Source organism: Schistocerca piceifrons, chromosome 2 (assembly GCF_021461385.2).
Source record: "Schistocerca piceifrons isolate TAMUIC-IGC-003096 chromosome 2, iqSchPice1.1, whole genome shotgun sequence".
Classification (NCBI taxonomy): Eukaryota; Metazoa; Arthropoda; class Insecta; order Orthoptera; family Acrididae; genus Schistocerca; species Schistocerca piceifrons.
In genome coordinates this window covers 173986264-174007437 of record NC_060139.1, presented here as the reverse complement: position 1 = coordinate 174007437, position 21174 = coordinate 173986264, and the positions used below count along the sequence as shown (strand labels likewise).

General features: G+C 36.6%; 1 protein-coding gene across 7 annotated transcripts in view; it reads right to left on the bottom strand.

The window, feature by feature from the left end:
- The window catches only part of LOC124776369 (cryptochrome-1-like), a 177124-nt gene that overhangs the window by 18338 nt on the left and 137612 nt on the right, over positions 1–21174 (bottom strand). For 2 of the 7 annotated variants that reach the window (XM_047251323.1, XM_047251324.1), the window contains exon 10: positions 15057–15095. The exons of 1 other annotated variant lie outside the window; for it this stretch is intronic. In XM_047251323.1, coding sequence (XP_047107279.1) covers positions 15057–15095 — 39 coding nt within the window. Of the gene's footprint in view, positions 1–2422; positions 2502–15056; positions 15158–15606; positions 15779–21174 lie in introns of those variants that run through there. 4 more of the 7 variants (XM_047251326.1, XR_007015612.1, XM_047251327.1 and 1 more) reach the window with 4 other exon arrangements.

The window sequence follows — 21174 nt, the reverse complement described above, 5'->3', positions numbered from 1 at the left end:
TATAATTCATTACAGTTGTATATGTTATTTTGAATGTGTTATTGTGTATGGCACTATGCATCCTTGTATTATGCGGGGGACTATACACCCTTGTCTCCTTTACGCTGTGAGTTTTCTCACAAAATTCATGCAATGTATATAGTCTCTGGTTCAATAAACTACTACTACTACTACTACTACTACTACTACTACATACCATGGTCATAATACAAGAAGGAAGGCTGACCACCACTGTGATCTCAAAAATCTAACTCGAGGTACATGAAGAAGATGAACATTATTCCAGTATTACAATATTTAAATCATTGTCAGAATCAAAGGTCTACTTAGTAATAGCAGCACATTGTTTAAAAATAAATCAAAGATGTATTTACTTGATAAAACTTTTCATTCACTAGATGAATTTTAACAGAAAGGCACATACTTTTACTGTTTGCTTGTTATGTACTGTACAACAAGTGCTAATTATTATGTCTTCTTTTCACTTTACTTCTGTTTTGTTCTAGTTTTATGTCTTTATTTTCTCCACAACTGTTTTTGTAATATGCTCTATATAACCTGTACTTGTATATCCTTTAACTCATTCCATATCCTAGCGTCTCAAACCCTAAAAGGATCTACAGAATATGTATACAGATAAAAATAAAATAAAATCACAATAGATCCAGATGATGTTTCAATAAATCTGTTTAATGTTCTCCCATGAGGTGCACTGAGCAAGGTGGCGCAGTAGTCAGAACACTGGACTTGAATTCGGGACGACAATGGTTCAAACCAGCATCCTACCATCCAGATTTAGGTTTTCCATGATTTCCCTAGATCAACCAGGCAAATACCAGGGGCATTCATTTGAAAAAGGGCACAGTCACATTCCTTTCCCATCCTCAACACAATCTGAGCTTATGCTCCATCTCTAATGACATCAATGTCAATGGAATGTTAAACCCAATCTTCCTCCCTTCTCTCTCCCCACAAGGTGCATGCATTTATTGAGATGAACCAAGATGGAAGTAAATGAAATAAAATTCAACTTGTGAGAAATAACTGTCAATCAAATTTTATGAAAATAGTGATTCACAGTCTGCGAAGAAGCTCACGTGAAACAACACTGTTCTCAGGCACTGCAAACTTTTGACAGTAAATGACAAAAAGGACAGAAACTGTCAATATTTAAAGTGATAAATTTGTGAGATAATGGAAAATTCGAACAATAAAGTGTTATAACTGTGAACATACTAATAGGAGATTCTTGGGACGCTCTGCATATGATTCATAAAACCTCAACCTCAATTTTTTTAGACATAAGATTTTTATTTTGGTAAATTACGCTAAAAGATAATACCAAAACGTGTGATTTGTAATGCCATCCGAACAGGCCTTGGAAGGCCCAATGGTATCAACCAACCACCATGTCATCCTCAGTCCATGGGCATCACTGGATGCGGATATGGAGGGCATGTGGTCAGCACACCATTCTCTGCTGTTGTCAGTTTTCATGGCTGGTGTCACTACTTCTCAATCTAGTAGCTCCTCACATCGTCTCTCAGGGGCTGAATACACCCTGTTTGCCAATAGAGCTCAGCAGAGCCTGACAGTCACCCATCCAATTGCTAGTCAAGACAACAGTGCTTAACTTGGGTGATATGATGGGAATCGGAGTTACCACTGCGACAAGACTGTAGGCTATGAATACTAGCAGTGGAAGTAAAAAGATCTTGTAACAATTATGTCACCAATATTCAATGTCCTTGTAGTTACAAATATGGCTGAAGTCAATCTTTTTAAGGTCTGTAAGGTATGAGGTGAGACTAATATCTACATTTGTAACATTTAAGAATTTTGTGCAGTACTCTCTTTGTATCTGTTTACTATTGTGGAAAATAGGTATCTCCTACGGGCTTCTGTGATCAGCATAACGCTGAAGAATGTATGTTTGGCTCAAGTTTATTGGTAGTGAATTTACTTTGAACAAAGTAAGTTTGTTGGCATCACCTCTGTGTCAGTGGAGAATTTGTTGTCCCTTATAATACTAGTGTCAGCAGCAAACATTGTAAACTCACAAGTTTAATAGATGAAAATTAAAAGGTACTAGTTGTTAAATGTTTTTTGGCTTTGCTGCAAACGTCACAGAATTCTCGCAAATATTCCTGCATTTAGATATATATCCCTGTTTGGTTTCAACTATAACAAATAAAAATAATTTATATTATTGTATATAAATAAGTGTATAACATATGTAATAAAATGTACACACCACTTGCAGATTAAGCCTTAGGCCTGTTCCGACTGACCAGCTGCTGCCTACAAGGCACTACGAGGAGCAACCTATGATTATATTATGTGTAATGGAAATAATTTTTCCAATATAGAATAGCACTTATAGTCCCAGTAAAGCAACAAAATAAAGCAAATAGAAACTGACCCTATGAGAGAATCAGAGATGGGCTGCTGCTCTGTGGTGACAGTTGTCACCTCAGCTTGCCTATATCTGATGTGATTATCTACAACAAAGTGATAAAGTGAGACATTGAACAAATTTTGGAATTAGTATTAACTGTATCATGTAACTGTGTAATCAACAGCAACTGGTCTATATGTAAATAACAAGTTATACTTTCAGTCATGTAGTTAATTAGAGACACATTAAGTCCTCAAGTAACTACAGTAGCAGAAATTACCAATATCAAGAATACAATGTTCAATGAATGCTTAAGTGTTGGCAAAGTAAAGAGGAAGTTTCTATTAAGTGATTAAATTATAAGAAATTGGTATCAATCCACTAACTGGACAGTTTTCAGTACATATCCCTCATTAATCCGGATGGTACATGGAAGGCCTGTGAGATAAGTCTGACATCAATACCAGACTTTTACACAATAGGGTATCTAGTCAGTGACTGGTACTCACCAGTCAGAGGATGAGAAATCCTGGACAAACAGAATTAAAATTCTGGGATGGAAACAGTGGTTTTTGTTTTAAAGAGTGGTTATAAAATTTCAAGGTGGTTTTTAAAAATTATACTTCGCTAATTTGTTTGAAAGCCTATATTTCAGCCAGTAACTGAATCTGTGCAAAATGTCACAGGCATAGCCATCCACTCTTCAGTTACGTCTGCATATACAGATTTAAGAAGTAATGGACTATGTTGTTTATGTAAACTGTTAATTAAGGTGCAGTGCAGAAAACATAGTGCAGCTCATACAGTTGTGTCAAATTAAGGAAATCCGACACATTGCAGCACAATTGACAGCTTTCAACTGCATATCACAAATGGTTGTAGGCAAAAAACAGTATCCATCTATAGAGCTATGAAGAGGCATTACCATAGCGATGTTTGCAAAATAACATTGTAGAGACATGGAGCAGCCGTGCTCATTATAGACACATGGGGTACCTGTGCTCAGCTACCTAAACTGTCCGGGATCATGTTTCTTAATTTGGATACTGTACTTATACATTTCTACATTATGCATATTTCTTTGTACGAGTGTCACAATTTCAAACATGATTCAATGAATACACAGAAATGAAATTTTTTCAGTGCTTCACTACAAACACAGTTAATTTTCTTGTTTTCATATCTAATAAATAAATAAATAAAATAAAAATTAAAAAAAAAACAGGAAAATTTAATTCCTGGGCAATGCTGGGTTTGGCAGCTAGTACTAATAAAAGTGTCAGAATTGATTCCATGCTAGTTTAGATGAAGAAAGATAACAAAGAAATAGCTATTAAGTTAGCCCAATGCAGCACAGCATAATCTGTAGAGTCTATAATCTTCTGGCTTTTTCACAATGAAAAACATTTTACAGAATGAATATAACAGTACATACTGCAGTAATTACAGTATATGCTTCTCCCATGACAACATGTCATCTATTATCAAAATATGAAGAAAATAGTTTGGGGAAATGATTGTTCATATTCAGCCACTTGATTGTAATTTTCCTGCTTTTTAAAATTTATATAATTTCATGGTTCTACTCTGTTGTACACCAAAAGAGAAACTATTAAAAGTGATTTCCTCTTATCATCCTGTTATCATAAAAGTTATTCCTTTTCTTGTTTTGCACCATGATTCACAATGAAGTAACCTCAGATGAACAAGATCTGATGTTCAGTTAAGAAAATCTTACTACGCCAAGGCACAAGCTATCTAGAGCTGGAAGCTCATAAAAAGTAAATGTCCTCAGACTCGTAGATAAATTATTACTTTTTGCTCAACCAATTCATTAAAATTTTTAAAAATAAAACTGTATAAGAGGGTGCACTCAATCCATTTTACAGGGCAGGAGCATGTGGAGGAACTGCAGCTGAGGTTTAAAAGAATAGTTGACCATGCACTGGATAGGTATGTACCCAGTAGAAAGAGTTCATTATGGGAATGAACCTCCGTGATATACGATCACTGTAAAAAAACTTCTAAAGAAACAGATATTACTGCAAATAGATGTCAAACAAAATGTAGGACTCTAGATAGAGAGATGCTGAATGAAATGTGTTTGGCTGTCAAGAGAGCAATGCATGATATGTTCAATGACTACTGTAGCAGCATATTGTCAAGTGATCTTTCACAGAACCCAAAGAAATTCTGGTTGTATGTAAAGGCTGATAGTGACACCAAAGTTTGTGTCCCATCCCTAGTGAATGAGACAAGAAACGGAATTGAAGACAGCAAAGCAAAAACTGAAATGCTTATCCATCATAGACCCTTCAAAGAAAAAACCCTGCCCAGTTCTTGGAAAGAGGCACAGGTCATACCTGTCTACAAGAAGGGTAGTAGAAGTGATTCACAAAACTACCATCCCATATCTTTAACATTGATTTGTTGTAAAATCTTAGGACATATTCTGAGCTCACCTCCTCAGTGCCAACTAGCATTGATTTCAAAAACATCAATAAAATAAAACCCAACTCGCGCTTTTCTCACATGACAAACTGAAAACTTTGGATCAAGGCAATCACATAGATGTTGTGTTTCTTGCTTTCCGAAAAACTTTTGTCTCAGTACTGTAACTACTCTTATTTTCATACGTATGGTCATATGGGGCATCAAATTAAATTCGTAACTGGATTGAGGGCTTTTTGGTAGGGAGGACACAACATGTCATCTTGGATGGAGAGTCTTTGTCAGATGTAGAAATAACTTCAGGTGTGTGCCACAGAAGTATGTTGGAACCCTTGCTGCTCATGTTGCATATTAATGACCTTGCAGACAATATTAATAGTAAACTCAAGCTTTTTGCAGATGACACAACTGTCTATAATGAAGTTCTATCTGAAAGAAGCTGCATAAATATTCAGTCAGATCTTGATAAGATTTCAAAGTGATGCAGAGATTGGCAACTTGCTTTAAATATTCAGAAATGTAAAATTTAACACTTCAAAAAATTAAAAAAATGGTATCCTATGACTATAATATCAGTAAGTCACTGTTGGAATCAGGCAACTCATAGAAATACCTGGGGGTAACACTTTTTAGGGATGTGAAATGGAATGATCACATAGGTTCAGTCATGGGTAAAGCAGGTGGTAGACTTAAGTTTATTGTTAGAATAGTGGAGAAGTGCAATCAATCTACAAAGGAGATTGCTTATAAATCACTCATGCAACCCGTTCTATAACATTACTCAATTGTGTGGGACCCATACCAGACACGTCTAACAGGGGATACTGAACATATACAGAGAAGGGCAGCATAAGTGGTCACAGGTTTGTTTAACCCATGGGAGAGTGTCACAGAGATACTGAAGGAACTGAACTGGAAGGCTCTTGATGATAGAAGGCAAAGAGTTTGGCTTTACAAATGTCTGCTTGTGTCTGTGTATGTGCGGATGGATAAGTGTGTGTGTGTGTGTGTGCGAGTGTATACCTGTCCTTTTCCCCCTAAGGTAAGTCTTTCCGCTCCCAGGATTGGAATGACTCCTTACCCTCTCCCTTAAAACCTACATCCTTTCGTCTTTCCCTCTCCTTCCCTCTTTCCTGATGAAGCAACCGTTGGTTGCGAAAGCTTGAATTTTGTGTGTATGTTTGTGTGTCTATCAACCTGCCAGCACTTTCGTTTGGCAAGTCACATCATCTTTGTTCTTAGGTATATTTTTCCTACGTGGAATGTTTCTCTCTATTATATTTATATCAAAGATAAAATAATATTATGATATCCATTTATTGACTTAGGTTTTTAAAGTTTTAAATATCATCACTGCTTGGCATAGCCTACTATTGTGCTCCAGTATGAAGCCAGTTTCATGGTAAAGTTTATAAATTAGTTCTAAAAAGTAAGCTTTAGTTGTGAGAAGGGTAAATAACTCACAGAAATGTTTGATACAGCACTGAATGGAGTATATCTTCAAGTTTTATTCCCCCCTAACACTATTGATCCCCTACATTCCCATAGTTGGAAAATGTGAATGAGTTATTCCAATAGTCATCATGGAGTCATATTACTGTGCAGAGCATGCACAGTGTTGTTTATGGTTTCATGAATCCAAATCTGCAACCACAGAGACAGTTCCAGACTAAATAGCACAAACCACCAAAGACAAACTGTTATTAATTGGTACAATCGTTTCACTGAAACTGATTGTGTATCACATAGGATGCTGCATCAGGGTCAGCCAGCAGTCTCTGATGCAGCAATTGAACAAGTCTGTGCAGTCTTACATTCATAGTCCAGGTAAATCAATGAGACGTACTAGCTTAGAACTGAAAATGTCTAGTGTTCAGTGTAGAAGGTATTATGGAAATGCCTATTATTCAGACCCTACAAATTGGAACTGTTGCATACTTTAAGAGAAAGCGACAAAGAAAAAGAGCTAAATTTTGTGTAGAAAATTTTAACAAACTGCATACAAAATGCATACTGATGATAATTTTCTTAATAAAATTGTGTTTAGTGATGAAGTCACCTTCCATACCTGCAATAAAGTGAATCGGCATAATGTTCAGATACAGAGTGAGCAGAAACTATGTCACATAATTGAACATGTATGAGATTCACTTAAGTCCTATTGTTTTTTGCTGAGTCAACTGTAACTGGCATAGCATACCTGGACATAGTTGAACATTATCTAATACCTCAGTTACAACAGGATATGGGCATAGAAACAATTTTCCAGCAACATGGCGCACCACCACAACGATATCCTGACCACCACGATCGCCTTATTTAATCTCAATGGATTTTTGTATATGGGGTTACATTAAAGACAGAGTATTTATTCCCCTGCTTCTGGGAAATGTTGATGAACTATGATAATGGATAACACAAGCAGTTGCCACCATACATCAAGACTAGCTTCAGAGAATTTAGCAGGAAACTGATTACAGTTGGGACATTGATCATGTTACAAAAGGCAGCCACATTGAACACTTGTAAATAAAACTTCAATGTATACTGCATACAGTGCTGTATCAAACATTTCTTTAAGTTCTTTACCGTTTTCACATTTAAAGTTTACTTTTGTAAAACTATTTACACATGAACTGTATAAGTTGTGAATAAGGATTCCTTCCTCACATTACAGGGATTCACTAATAAATATGTTTTCTAAATTACTACAACAATTGTAGGACTAACCAATATCAAGATTTCTCCTTGGTATGTTTCTTTAGTCCTGTGGATGCTGTAGTAGGGTAGAAAGTATATTTATTACTGTACTGGCTTCATAGAAGATTAGAAGTGCTGAAATATTAAATTAAATAGTATGCATGAGATTTTGGAACTGCATAGAGAGTGACATAACAAGCCAAATCATGGTAAACATAACTGTTTGGGGAATGGCAAGTGAAGATGACACATTCTACTGTGAGTTGGAGATGAAGCACAGTGAAATTTATAGACCATTTAAGGGCTATGCATTCAGAAATCAGATATTTGAAAACAGGGTGGGCTCTTGCAATCCATGAACTACAAACAACAGATAGCCACATTGATAGGCAACTCAGAAGGAGAGGAAACACTAGAGCAAATATAACAAAAAACTGACATATAAAAACATGGCAGCAGAAGGGAGGTAGAAAGTGAAAAGATACTGACCAGAATCATAAAGGAAAATGATAGATTACTAATAATATCATTTCAGAAGTATGGACAGTGACGAAATACTTAAAAAGCAAATGAAGACCTGTTAAGAATATCTTCATACCAAAACTATGGCTATCTGATCTAGGCACACTTATTAAATGGAAAACACTTTTAAATTAATTTAGTCATGAACATACATTAATAACAATGTGTTCAGAGAATTGCAGATGACAGAATACCAAAAAGGACAATTAAAAGAAGGTTTCATTGCAACAGAAGAAATGAGTGGTCACAGGTAAGAGGATGTGCTGACTGAGACTCACTAGATGAGACATGTGAGGACACACAATAGAGCAAAGAACAGATACAAAACAGAATTGAATTGAATGAAATTTTATTGTCGTTTAGCTATTACAGCAATTGACAAAGTCAAGTTACATACCAGGTGATCAAAAAGTGTGTCAATTTTTACCTCTCTATCTACATTATTCTGTGGTTTATTAGGTTTTCAAATTTATACTGACTTTTTGATCACTCGGTATATGCAAGTTATACAGCATATATACATGGGTTGACGATCAATATGTCACTATTGGTTTTCCATAAAAGACAATATTTAAAATCAAATAATATGAAAACATTGCATCATAAATTACTCAGTTAAAGAAATTATGCTGTACTCTCCAAACCGATACCACTATGATATTTTACAGTCATAAAATTCCTGAAGTGAGTAGCAAGGATTTGCAGCTAACCAACTGAATAATTTGTCTTTAAATAAATCAAATGGTGCTTCTACCCATTCTAGTGGCAGTTTGTCAAACATCTTCATACCCACCACTTCGTAGCTGTTCAGTGACTTGGATAATCTGTAGTAAGGTATGTCAAGATGGCTACTATTTCTGGTTCCATGAGAGTGTACATCTCTTCTATGCTAGTATTCTGATAAGTTGCTCTTTATATGCAATAGGGCAGTGTAAATATACATGTTTATGACAGATAATATTTTTAAGTTGATAAACAGTGGTTTGCAGTGGGCCAGTTTATCACTGTTTGTGATAATTGGTATTACTTTCTTCTGAAGTACCAAAATGCCCTGAAGGTGTGAGCTATTGCCCCATATTAAAAGCCCATAAGATATAATGCTTTGAAAAAAAGCAAAGTAGGCCGATCTTACATAGGCCGCAGGTACATGGTTTTTTAAATTCCTTAACAAATTCACCACTCTAGATAGCCTTGCACTAATGTATTTAATATGTGGCTCCCAAGTCAATTCACTATCTATAACAATACCTAAGAACTTAACACTATCCATGAAGTCTGCTACTGGCAGATCTCTTAAACTAAATACAATCTTTTGAGTTTTACTCTCATTAAGCAGGAACCCATTAGCTCGAAACCAGACTGATGCTTGTGATGTTGTGTCATTTGCCACAGTTTGGAGCAAATCCATGTCTGAGCTGATATTGAAAAAAAGTGGTATCATCTGCATAGAGAATGGAGTGAGTATTTATGTAAGATGGTAGATCGTTTGTCATTAGGATAAATAGCAGAGGTCCTAATACTGAGCCTTGTGGCACACCGCACTTAACTTCAGCTAGCTGTGATCTCTGTTTACCAATACAAACAATTTGTTTACAGTTGTCAACTCCACTGTTTGTGATTCCGTAATAAACTAGCTAGTTGATGAGTGAAATATGCTCCACACAATCGAAGACTTTGCTAAGATCACAAAAGGTAGCCTGAGCAAAATTTTTTCCTTCATAAGCATTAAACACTTTTTAAATCAGGGAGTCAATGTCATGGACTGTGAATTTGCTCTTCCTAAAGCCAAATTGTACCACAGTAATAATGTTATTACATGTCAGATAATCACACAACTGGGAGCTGATGGTGGATTCCAAAACTTTAGATAAAATAGGTGTCAGAGATACTGGGCAATAGCGGCAAATTGCTGAGAAAAACAATGTATGGCAAGGACTGCTAAACAAAGGTAAAAGAAGAATGAGTGTCCCACATGCTGAGAGAAAACTTACTTCGCAGTAAACATTTTCCTGTTTTCTGATATAAACTTCAGAGGGCTTCTTCCTTCCCTTATTTACCTACGTCCCTGACTATTTGTTGCTCCCAATGAAGATCCTATTTTTATAGATCCCTAGTTCAGATACAATCTTTGCTTTTCAGATCCAATTTTTGCTTTTCCTGTTTATATGCATATCAGCTTCATTCCAGTGTTTTTGTTTCGACAACTCCGGAGCAAGCACCTTTCCATAACTTCTGCACTTTGAAATAAAATAAAATAGACGCTTTATTTTGTACCAGACATAACTATCACGTTCTGCAGCGCAGAAGGTGTCAGTCCATTTGCTTAAGTTTCAAACAATGGCTCAAATAAAAGATCATTTCTATACACGATGATATTCTTACTCTTCATTTATATGCAGAGGCTGCAGAAAGTGGCACATTGCCATAAGAGAATGCAATGTCACATTCAGGCACAGTGAAATGATACCGACAATTTGACAGAAGCCACAAACAAGTGGGTGATGCTGATCAGGATGTCCAGATCCTGCACCATGCAATTTCCATCTTTTCACACCAGTACTATGACCTTGTTCTGTGCTCAACAGGTTTAAATCCATTTACCAATATTTTTGGTATCCTGAAAGAACGCCGGGGGGTGGGGGGGGGGTGGGGGGGTGGGGGGAGGTTGAGAAGAGATTTTCCAGTGATGAGGATGTTCACACAGCAGCGACAAATTAAGTGACTGGTAGTTCTGACCACTGTTTACAGACAGCTCATCATTATGTTCAAAAATAGTGTCATTTATCTCTGTCACTTTGAAATGTAGTGGAGCACTCAATGAAGGTTGCTTCTCCTGCCATAATAAAGTGTAAATTACTTTTTGAAGTCCCTCTTTATATCATATTATCATTTGCTTTGACTGCGAAGTAGTTCCAATTCTTTGTTGTGGCCCAGAATTCAGGACATGAGGAATCAAGCTTGAAAATAAAGCACAAGGATATAATATGGTAGTACTAATTTTTTAATGAAATAAAAATAAAAATTATTTCATTCATTTGTTCACTCATCGTCTTACACAAATCCCATCATGAAGGAGCATCTTTAAGGATGTGGAATGTGTCAAATTTTACGTTAATTGGCAGAAGCAACCACTGCAGGCTACATCTATACCTTATACTGATAGCAAGTTATGACTACTGCTAGTCAGCTCACATTGATAGCTGTATATATAGTAACAGAAAGTACTGGTGGAATTTAAATAATTTAGGGAGTAAATGTAACAATGGATTGAACAATAGAGGAGTTAAGTCATCAAAAGGTACACAAAAAAGCCTGAAGATTCTGCTAGCTTTGGGACAAAACCTTTTTTAGTACTATAGAGTGCTTGTGCATATGTGAGCGTGTGCCCCCCCACCCCGCTCTCTCCACACACACACACACACACATCATTTAAAGCCAGTTCTTGAAACTTTTAAGTAGGCTGTTTTGGGATAGTTTATGTCTATCTTCAAGAGTCTGCCAATTCAGTTTCTTCAGCATCTCTGTGAGACTTTCCCATGGGTCAGATAAACCTGGGAACATTCGTGCTGTCCCTTTCTGTATACACTGAATATTCCCTGTTAGCCCTGTTTGGTATGGGTCCCACACACCTGAACAGTATCCTAGGATGGCTCACACAGGTGATTTGTAGACTGATTATATTTCCCCAGTATTATGTCAATGAACTGAAGTGTACCACCCATTGTATGCATGGCTGAGTGTACGTGCACATTCCGTTTCATACTCCTACAAAGTGTTGCGCCCAGATATTTGTATGAGTTAACCGACCCCAGCTGTGGCTCGTCAATACAGTAGTTCTAAATACCATGTTTTTTGTTTTGTTTTTGTTTTATGAAGTGGACAATTTTACATTTCTGAACATTTAAAGCAAGTTGTCAATTTTCACAGCACTTTGAAATCTTATCAAGGTCTGGCTGAATGTTTATGCAGCTTCTTTCAGACTGCACTTCATTGTTGATAGCTGCATCACATACAGAAAGTCTGAGGTTATTATTAATATTGTCTACAAGGTCTTTAAACTACAAGGGGCACAACACACTTCCCTGGTGAGCATCCAAAGGTACTTCTACATATGTTGTTGACTGTCCATTCAAAAACTTGCTGCACCCTCCCTACCAAAAAATCCTCAATCCAGTCACAAATACTCCATGTGATCATACTTTTGATAACAAGTGTAGCTGTGGTAATGAGTCAAATGCTTTTCGGAAATAAAGAAATTCTGCAACTGCCTGTCTACCTCAATCCAAAGCTTTCAGTATGTTATATGAAAACAAGTGAGAAGTGGTTTCACAGGTCAATGTTTTCAGAATCCATGCTGGTTGGCACGGAGAATGTTATTCTCTTCAAGGTACCTCAATATGTTTGAGCTTGTAATGTATTCTAAGATTCTGTAACTAATGAATGTAAAGGATGTTGGACAGTAGATTTGTCAGTCAGTTCTACTACCCTTCTTATACAGGCTGTGACCTGTGCTTTCTTCCAATTACTGGGCACATTTTTTGTTCAAAGGCTCAACAACAGATTGTTGTTAACAGAGGGGCTAATTCAGCTGGAAATTCAGTATGGAATCTGACAGTGATTTCTTCAAGTCTAGCAGATTTCTTCAATTTTAATGATTTCAGATGTTTCTCAACATCACTGACACTAACATTCATTTCACTCATCTTTCCAGCTGTACAAGGATTAAACTGGTGAAACTCTACTGGGTTTTCCTTTCTAAAGCAGTACTTGAAAACAGAGTTAAGCATTTCTGCTACTGCTTTGCTACTCTATGTTTCAGTTTCTCTTTCATCTATGAGTAATTGACATTAACTCTGGTGCCAACAACAGCCTTTACGTGTGACAAGAATTCCTTTGGGTTTTGTGAAAGATTGTTTAGCAATATTCTTCCATGATAGTCACTGAAGGCTCCATGCACTGCTATCTTGACAGCCAAATGTGTTTCCTTTAGCATCTCTCTATCTACAGCCCTAAGATTTGTTATACTTATTAAGCAGTAGTCCCTGTTTCTTTAGAAATTTTCTACAGTGATTGTATATCATGGAGATTCCCTTCATTTATGAACTATTCTTTTGGGTATGAGTCTACCCAGTGCATGGTCAACTATTCTTTTAACTTTTGAGACAAAATACTACTGTTTTATCTAGTTTGTTGAACAGATACATCTTTCTTCTTGTATTAGTTGCCCTTTGTATGAGGGCTATTCAGAAATTAAGGAACAGTCAGGTGAGAAATGGTGAAAATCAAAACTGTTTTATTTGGAACAGTAAGCTACACCTTCCAGCTATTTCTCTACGAAGTTGCCACTCCTACTTAAGACATCTGTCATAGCATTGTATCAACTTTCCAATGTTCTCAATACAGAAGGCAGCCTCCTGTGCTTTCAGACAATTTTCTATACTGAACTACAGCTTGTTGTCTGTGCCAAAATGTTGTGTTCACAGTCAGCCATTCATAGGAGCAGAGATGAAAATCAAGGGAGCCAAGCCCAGGCTGTATGACAGGTGATCAAACACTTCCCACCATAAACATTGCAGGAGCATCTTCATTGCCCCTGCAGTGTGCAGCCGAGAAGTGACATGAAGATGAAATTCGTGCCAGTTACGTTATGTGGGGTTGCATGAAATTGGGTGAAATTGCCTGGCAGGCATCCATACTTAGCAAAGACACTATTTTCTAGGCGTCTTATGTGCTCACTGTGTGCTCAGAACTGAGAAGAGCACCATGATGCTATCTAGGCCCGTACTAGAGACACTGTCCAACACTTCTGTACAAAGTTTCATCACATTTTCATTGTGGTTTCCATTTTGCAACCGATCATTCTTTACTTTCCAAATAGACTTTGTACTTTGGTAATCATTGTTGCCAGAACTGCCTCATGGTCACTGATACCATTTTTGATGTGGGCATCCTCAAAGAGGTCAGGTCTATTTGTTACCATTAGATCTAATATATTTCCATCGTGAGAGGATTCCAAACTATCTGTTATAAGCAGTTTTCAGTAGAGGAATTTAGTAACATTTCACAGAATCCCCTGTCAAGCCCATCACTGAAAAAACTGTAATTTTACCAACTGATCATTGGATTTTAAAGACTCCACCAATAATTACAGTATCATTGGGGAACTTATCTACTATCGAACTGAAGTCTTCTCTAAAGTTTTCAGATACATCAGAAAGTGAGTCTGGTGATCAACAGAAGAATCAAATTACAATTTTACACCCACTGCTGCTAGTAGTCTTGCCTAAACAGAACCCTCGAAGTCTCTCTCTCTCTCTCTCTCTCTCTCTCTCTCTCTCTCTCTCTCTCTCTCTCTCTCTCTTTCATGACAACATGGTGAATGATCTTGCCTATGTATATTGCAGATAAACCTGACACAAACTAAACTTTGTAAGAAATTAACTGTTTGTAAATGCATTTTGGATGGGTTTTGTTGATGTAGTAGTTCATTTCTAAGAGAAAACTGCCAGTGTCAGTGTAAACACAATATGCCATGTACTTGATGAGAATAACAATATTTCTACTCTTGTTTGTCCAAACAATGCAGTAGCTTATGTTGTTTATGTACTACAACTAGTTAGAATGATAACTTCCAGATGATTACAGAGAGATTATCATCTTTTCAATTACAGATGAAAGTAATAAACAGTAAAATATGAGAATGCAAAACAAAATATGTCTCAAAATCAATGATAAATAAACAAATAACATAACAAAATAAAGATTCTGGGGATACATTATTCAGGTTAGTGAAAGGACATACTGGAGAGTTTTGAATACGACAAAAGATTACTCATAAAAACTAAGAAAGTTGTTTCACATTTAGCAAGCTTGATAGAAAAGTACTTATTATATTGATATGAATCTAGGTGCATCCCTTTCCTAGGAAGATATGTAGGATTTTTGAGAAGATATTGATGACATGTTGGATAAATCTTTTGCTCACCTAAAACCTTACACGCGCTTGAAGTAATATCTTCCTTGCCTGCAAAATTGTTGAAAAATTTCATTTAAAACAGTGGTTGATCTGCTGCCATGAAAATTTTGCTGAAATGTAGAGGAAAAATGGCTGAGATTAAAAAAGTGATTAAAAACAGAAAATAATGAATCTTTCTGCAAACCTTTCTTTAATCTCATTTCATTTTGTATCTAGTTCCTTCAGTAACTAACACAATATGGTTCATATTGAATTACCATAAATACAATGTAAGTCTAGTTGCTGCAGCAGAGATTTTCGATGTGTTATTGAAAACTTCTATTTTTTCAGTGTACTGTATGGCAAAACTGCATGTAACAGTACTCAACCCTCACCTGCATGTTATTTAAATATTTTATAAAATCCCCAATTAGATTTAATCATCGTTCATGGTTACTCTTATAGTGTCCAACCAGTCCATTGTTACTTTTATGAATTTGTGATTATGAGCGAAATAATACAACATATGATACTAAAATGGTACAGTAGTTTATTTCCTTTTGTTGCTGAATCACATCTTGTGCAGTTAACCTTACACACCCTTCAACATTTTGGTGTTCTATGATACAAATCTACAAATGTTTTCAAAAGTAATTATAGTTCAGAAATAAAAGTTACAATATATGCTAGATAACTGCTATGTAACTGAAACTCCGTACACTATCAGAAACATTGTTGTCTTCCTTGTGGTCCTTAAAAAATGAGAAAAGAAAGAAAATAGATTAAATGAAGGAGCTACCGATGTGAAAGGACATAATTTAAAAGAGCACTTGAAACATAGCAAGTTGTATCTATTCCTGTTTCTGTTGTTATACTCCTGTTAATAATTATTTTTTTCTTAGTGTTTAAGCTGATTGTACTTCTGTAAGTAGGGCATCTGCCAAGTACATATTCAAAATGATTAATTTCTTATTTATGTAGTATTTCATTTAATTTCATAAATTGTATCAGAATTTACCAACTGCTAATGATAGAGGTATATTTAATTTACTGAAAACCATGTTAATTACTATAAATCAGTAATCAAAGTAATTACAACATATAAGGGGCATTCAAATGAAACCTAGTCACAAGTGTAAAGTAACGGTAATGATTTTATTAACTCAAAAATGTAGTTATACACAGTACACATACTCAAAAATAGTCACCAAAACTGTTGGCACTTTTATCGCATTGTGACACTAACTGGTCGATTCTATCCTTGGAGAAGCTAGCAGGCTGCTGTCGGATCCAGGCCTGGACCCAGTCACACACTTCATTGTCCTTTGTGAATCAATGTCCACGAATAGCTTGTTTTAGACATCCAAACATATGAAAGTCAAACAGTGAAAGTTTGGAACTGTACGGTGGATGTTCCAGCATTTCCCACCGAAACTGCTGCAATGTCATCTTCACTACATTGGCCATGTGTGGGCGGGCATTATCATGTAGGAGGATAACACCATTGGACAACATGCCTCGGCATTATGACTTGATGGTTCATCTAAGGTTCTGTAAAGTGGCTTGATAAAGCTGGGCATTGATGGCGGTTCCCCATTCCAGGAACTCAGCAGGCAGTGGGAGACATCATGACCTTACCAGAACTGGTGTGCATGGCCTTTGATTTCCTTGGAGGTGGTGAAGTCGCAGGTTTCCACTACTTGCTCTGATGCTTGCTTTCCAGTTCAAAATGTTGACACCATATTTCGTCACCTGTGACCATACGCGACAGAATGCCTTATTGTTCCTCATGATAATGTTGAAAATGACTCAAAGACAGTGCCATTCAAGTATTGTGCTGTTCAGCGGTCAGATAGGGGGGAACCCACTGCGCACGTATTTTTCAAAAGTTCAAGTGTTGATACATTGTGGTGTGGGCAGTGCCCATGCTAATACCTAGTAACCAATGGATCTCATCCACAGTGATTCTGCAGTTGTCCAAGACTGAAGCATTCACTTACACAACCACTTCGGATGTGATGACACAATGAGCCTGTCCACGACAAGTATCGTCTTCCAGTGACTTGCGCCTCTCAAGGAATCATTTGCGCCATCACACAACACTTGAAAAACTCAGACTGTACTCATCACACACAGCCTTCATCCGTCGATACATTCCACAGCCTCCAACTCCCTCCACTGCCAAAAATTGAACCACTCCTCATTGTTCTTGCTTATTACTCACCTGCATGTTCAGTAGTGGACGATAACTTCTGTAACCACATTTTCTTCGTCGTGAAACCACAGTGGCTCTATGCAACATCAAATGGTGCGCACACATCAGCCTCTCTACCAATAGATGGCGCCATCATACCCACAGTTACATGGTGCCATCTTACGTGTAAGGCAAAAGTAGATGCAATGACCAGGTTTCATTTGAGTGAACCTCATATAATGGTGAAATTCATGTGAGGTAATCAGCAGTTCTGAGTAAATTGACACCACTCATTAGAAAGTTCTCATTTCATTCTTTCTTGTGTCTTGTTTCTATTTTCTAAAAACTAATTAACTTACAAGATATTCTTAGTTAAAGAGCATTCACACCCAAATTTACTTTTACCAGCTGAGCCATTATGCTTGTCATATTCCAGGATTTTACTTTATATTTTTATTGCTCCACTCTTCCTGAGCCAGATAATGCCCTTCATCATTCAATTAAAACAAAATTTTCAATGTGGCAACTTTACACAAAAACAGATAATCCACCGCAGAGGCATATAGTGTGCTAATCATATAATACTGAAAATTTTTATACTTATCTATCTCGCTATCTTCTAGTTGAAGCAAATCACTGCTGCGACATACAGTCATCTTCAATATTAAATTTTCACCCTCAAGCTTTATAAAGTATAATGTGACAACTGTTATTTGTGCAAATGTTTAAAACATCTGATACAACTGTACAGTTACTTATTGACTGAAGTCTTTACACTACCAGGTTTCAGGGACTCAGCTCCATCTTCAGGAGTATCTATAAATAGTAGGTCGAAGTGTACATGTCAAAGCTAACTTACAAGCCAACTCATTTGCCATACAAGGCTCATCAGACTGAATACCGAAATCTGCCCCTGCAACAACCACTTTTCAACTGTAGTTGTCGTAAGTCACCCTCATCCTGAAAGGGCCGGCGAGAGGCCACAGAGTGAAAGGACCAAGTGAATAAATAGTTAGTGCTGTCGTTGGAAGGCAGCAAGCACATAAAAATATAACAAATACTCACACAGAACTAATGTGTCCCACTTGCCAACAGAAAGAGAAATTGTCTCACAATGAGAAGAATGTATTAACAGTTGTGGAAATTATTTTTGAGATCATAAACAGTTTACTTACTTTTCTTCCACATGTCTTGTTTTTATTTGACTGCCCCTAATAGTAACAAAATTAGTTAAAACAATGCGTACTGGTGAAATCTGTGTGAGCTAATCAGTAGTTCTGACAGAATTGACACCTCTTGTTAGAAAGTCCTCATTTCATTCTTTCTAGTGACCTCTTTCAGTTTTGCAAACACTAATTAACTTAAAAAATGTTCATAATTAAAGATCAGACACACCATTATGCTTGTTAGATTCCAGGATTTGACTTTATGTTTTTTTGGTCTAAATTTTCTAAACCAGATAACAAGCTTCATTTTTCAGTTAAGCCTTTATCTAAAAGTTTACACAAATTAACACAATTTTAAACAAGGCAACTTTACCTATGCTAATGAAATAGTACTGTGAACTTTTATGAAGTGTGACAATGAAGTGATGAGACTGTTTTCCTCCTCCATAGGGTGGCAACCATGCAACCTGCTACTGCAGGCAGTGTGTGATGTTTGCCTTTCCCCACCACAGCCACAAGTGGCATGCACCTACAATGTTTCAATCAGGAGTAGTGGCTTGAAGAATGAAGTCCTGTGTTTGCTCCTCATCACAACAATGACAACTTAACACATTGTGCAGCAGTGTCCCAGCTCTTCATGTGTGAAACTCAGTGAGAATGCTGCTGTAACATATGTGAAGTTTCAGCAGGCTTTTGCTTTTGGAAATGAGGTTTTATCAAGGGCAAATGTGTTTTGTTGGTACAAAATGTTTTCTGAAAGTAGAAACAATGCTGAAGATCAACAACGCATTGGGTGATCATCAACAGCATGAACAGGTGGCAATACAGCCAGAGTGAATGGACTTGTTTCAATTGATGGAAGATAAACTCTGAAAAAGATTGCAAATGAAGTGAACATTAGCTGAGCAAAACTGTTTACTTGAAATTGACTGGAAATCTGGGAATAAGAAAACTTCATGCCAAAATGGTTCCCAAAAATCTCACACAGCAACAAAAAAATCAACAGAGGATTGTGGCTGCTGATCAGTTGGAGCAAGTGGAACTGAACCCAGAATTACTGAACCAATTTGCCACTTGTGATTAAAGTTAGTTTTTCCAGTGTGATACTGAAATAAAACATCAAAGGTCGCAATGGTGTTTGAAGGAACTGCCAAGACCAAAGAAGCTGGTCATGTTGAAGTCAAAGGTGAAATGTATGCTTGTGTGTTTCTTTGTTTCCATTGGCATTGGCATATGAGTGGTTACCTTCAGACCACACAGTAAATCAATATTACTACCAATCAATTCTTAAAAGGTTTCAAAAAAGGGCCCTTCATGATAATGCACCATCCCACACTGCATTGTCTGTTAGACAATTTTTGGAGTCAAAGTTCATTGTGTGGCTTGTGTGATTTTTTTAATTCCCAAAACTGACATCAGTTGCTAAAGGACACCATTTTGGAACAGCACAGGAGATCCAAACAGCTTTAACTAGGGCTTTTACTGGTATATCAGAAGTTGAGTTCGAGAGATGCTACCAACATTGGAAACACCAGTGGAGCAATTGTGTGCAGATACAAGAGAATTACTCTGAAGGTGATATAGCATAGTTGGTTAAAAACGTAAGTAAAGCTGTTTTTCTAACCAGTTTCATTATTTTACTGTTGTATTTTGGTTACTTTTCTAACCAGCTATCTTTTACTTAAAGCTAATCATTGTCAGAACCTGTAAGTCATCTATATTACAAAATTTTCATCTTGCAGTTTTATAAACTGCAATGTAATTATCAAGATTACAAAATACCATTACGCCAGACTTTATATAATACCCCCAACCCAAAAATCTTCAGTCTGCTCCCAGTAATCACACAAGTAAGACCTACACACAACAAATCTGTCGCCAGCATATGTACAGTCAACATCATTTGTTAAATATCTCTATAAACTTTTGCAGTCAATACACATATGAACTGTGTCTGCCTGTCTGCACTTTAAGTACCTTTACTGTTTTGAAAGTGATTGTTGACTCATACCAAGAACTGTGCATAACTGACTATTGTTCAAAGAACTGTGATCTGTGGTAGATTAATGTTTACAAAACTTGTTGCCACTGAAATTATCAAGAAACGTAAGCACTAGCTTGGTGTTGATAGTATGTAAACAGTAATGTAAGGTTCAATGTCAAATTTGAAAAATGCGAAATCATGAAAAATTTTGCTCAAATGTCACTGAACTGTATGATCACCAACAAAAGAAATTTCAGATTATGGAACTATAATTCTGCATGTGCCAAAGAGGAACTTCAAACTACAACCAGGTTAGTACATATAAAAATTCTTAGTGTTTTGACACACTAAATAACCTCTACATCCTTCTGTTAATTCTGGAATTTTTCTGTTTTTTTTTTTTGTTAACTTTCCAAACACAAAAGTGGCTTTGTGGCTTTGTAACACCTGAGTTTCACTGCCTTTCATATGTCTTAATTTGTCTCATAACTGCCAAATTAACCAAGTAGCTCTGTTTACTATGAAATGTAATATGTATTCATTTTCTGAAACCCTTTAGTCCAGCTTACAGTACTATCTAGCAAACATAAAAAGTGCCATCAGTTAGGAAAAAAATAAAAAACAGAAACAATGGTCTACATCTTCATCTACATCATATTCCACTAGCCATCTGATCAGTGCGTGGCAAAGGGTACTTCTGGTACTACTAACTGATCCCCCTTACCCTGTTCCACTCATGAATGGCGCACAGGGACAATAATTGTTGGTAAGCGTCTGTACTGGCTCTGAGTTCTCGAATTTTCT